We start from the raw sequence: 2,659 nt of genomic DNA on the forward strand, positions 1-2,659 counted from the left end.
GGGCCTTCGCATTTAAATAAAATCTATATTTATTTATGGCCAAGTATGTAGGAGTCGAAAAAACGGAGCATATCAGTTAAAAATTATAAAGGTATGTCTTATCAGCCTACTATTTAAGACCAATTCACAAAGGCTGCGATTGCCAAACCCCAGTTGGTAATTATGCAGTTAAGAACATTATTTTTGCTATTAGCAGGCAGTTGCTGCGTCTTCCAAGCAGGCGCAGCTGCCGTGATCGGTATACCGCAACAAAGTAGCGACGAGCAAACACTCAAGCCGATCGTGCCAATCAGCTTAGGAGATGAAGAGCTCATTCAGCCTGGGCCATATATTCCAGATGCAGTGGCAGAGATAGCACCGATTTTCGAGCGTAACATAAATGTCGAACCAATCAATGGTAGTGAAGATGAAGACCAGGCCCAGCTTGAGTCCGCATCGTATGCCGCGATCGATGAAGTAATCGTTGAANGAACACTCAAGCCGATCGTGTCAATTAGCGTAGGAGATGAACAGCTCATTCAGCCAGAGCCATATATTCCAGATGCAGTGGCAGAGATAGCACCAATTTTCGAGCGTAACATAAATGTCGAACCAATCAATGGTAGTGAAGATGAAGACCAGCCCCAGCTTGAGTCCGCATCGTATGCCGCGATCGATGAAGAAATCGTTGAACCCGTGCCTGAAGTGCTAGAACCGTTTGTGGAACAAAAACCTGAAGAACGTGCAAGCGGTGAGATTATAAAAAAAAAACATACAACATGAATATTACGACAAATTTCTACCGAATCCATTTCCCTCGCTCGTTTAGAATGTAAAGTAACCATTCGCGGTGGTCTGCCGAGCCCTCAGCCCATCTACTTGCAAACGGATTCTGAAGAACTCTATCCATACGACGACACTGGCGTCATGGTTGTCGACACGGGCAGCAGCTTGCAAATGTGGTGCCCAGGCCAATTCTCATCAATTGCAGACACACTCATTACCGCAACTTGCGTTAGTGGCAGCAACTTCCGAGTCAGTGGCACCACATATGCCTTCAAGGAATTGGCTTGCAAAGCTTGGCCAGCATTTGTAGCTGAAAAGACAGGCGCCTCCTGCAGTGGCGGCATTATGGTGCGCGTCGGCTATAAAATCTCATCCAGTCGTTTCGCCCAAAAATATGAAGTTTGCTTCAATGAGGAGGAAGAAGTGACACGTTATGTACATCACGATCTCGATCCTGGCAGCAACTACTACGAAACTGGTGTGGCGCGCATCACTTTCCAGACTGCTGGCTTCTTCGATGGCAAGCAAGTAGATAATTTGTACAAACAGGTCACCCAACAGGCAACTATCGAAGCGCAGCTGGGCAATGACGCTAGTCAATACTTTGATTCTAACAAGAATGTCTATCTGGCACGTGGTCATATGGCCGCCAAAGCTGACTTCGATTACGCCTCCGGACAGCGCGCATCTTTCTTATTCATCAATGCCGCACCACAATGGCAAGTCTTCAACGCCGGCAATTGGGAGCGTATCGAAGATGGTGTACGCTCCAAGGTCGCCGCATCTAAGTGGTACGTGGACTGCTATACCGGCGTTTACGGTGTGACCACACTACCCAATGCGGATGGTGTGCAGACACCACTGTACTTGGCCTATGATAGCAATAATAACGGTCTGATTCCTGTACCCAAACTATATTTCCGTATTGTGATTGAACGTACCAGTCAAAAGGGTATCGTTTTCATTGGTGTGAATAATCCTCATTTGTCGTTGGAGGAAATTCAGAAGGACTATATACTTTGCGCGGATGTTGCTGATCAAGTAGATTATATCAACTGGAAACGTACCGATCTCACGGCTGGTTATTCATATGCCTGCACGGTGGATGACTTCAAACAGAACGTGACTTACTTGCCAGAAGTTTCAGCGTCAGGTGGTTTGTTGCTGTGAAATGATCAAAAGTTAGTAATTTCTGTGGCACCTCAATAAAGTGTGGTTACATTGGGTTAAAACCCCGGTTTTTTGTATTAAAATGACTATTTTCAGGTAAGATTCCCAACCTTACCGCGTCAATACCTGTCGGAGAATGGCCTGTCAAAATCTCCTCCAATAGAGAGAACTGTGGCGTTGCAAACATATGGAGCGCCTTTGACCGCTACCGGTTCACCCCTGGCCAAAAGGATCTTGTAATTGCCAATGTCCTAGTTTTAGTCCAACACGCACTAAGTTTACATGAGGCCCACCCATCAAAGAGTGAACCGCAGGAGGACAGAAGCGTCACCTGCTGCTACTTGTAGGAGAAATGCATTTAGGCAGGATGGCATAATCATTTAGGCAGGTGGGAATAATGATGGTCATGGATGACTGCGAATCATGAAAAGCTATTGTGTGCGCTGACGATTCACAGTCTTTAGCTACGCCTATTCCGCTGTTAGCCAATCTGAAGAGCTGTGACAGTATGGCTCTGTTAGGAATGAGCAAAGCAAATGATTGCAGTTCATGATTGTTTTCATAGGTCTCTGGCCCGTGGCTATGTATACCGAAGGCATAAAAATACCTTTCAATGGCTCCGCCGTAGTTGTAAGAACCCGGACTAGAAGAATATCGCTGAGCGTTTCCGCTTCGCGAGTATTCTGTCAGGGCAAAAGTACGCCTATCGACACTTGGCCAAATG

The 2,659-nt window shown here is 46.2% G+C and overlaps 1 protein-coding gene across 1 annotated transcript; it reads left to right on the forward strand.

Annotated features, from left to right (window-relative positions):
• Positions 1-657: 657 nt before the first annotated feature.
• LOC108359511 (uncharacterized) lies at positions 658-1,935 on the forward strand. Its single transcript, XM_017611409.1, has 2 exons — positions 658-730; positions 809-1,935. The coding sequence occupies exon 2, from the start codon at positions 907-909 to the stop codon at positions 1,933-1,935; it is 1,029 nt and encodes a 342-aa protein (XP_017466898.1). The 5' UTR covers positions 658-730; positions 809-906.
• The last annotated feature ends 724 nt before the right edge of the window (positions 1,936-2,659 follow it).

This window comes from Rhagoletis zephyria, unplaced genomic scaffold (genome assembly GCF_001687245.7).
Source record: "Rhagoletis zephyria isolate East Lansing unplaced genomic scaffold, Rhagoletis_zephyria_1.1 Rzeph_scaffold_00401, whole genome shotgun sequence".
NCBI lineage: Eukaryota > Metazoa > Arthropoda > Insecta > Diptera > Tephritidae > Rhagoletis > Rhagoletis zephyria.

Coding starts and splice junctions, on each gene's coding strand:
- LOC108359511 (XM_017611409.1), top strand. CDS start 907: ATGGTTGTCGACACGGGCAGCAGCTTGCAAATGTGGTGCCCAGGCCAA.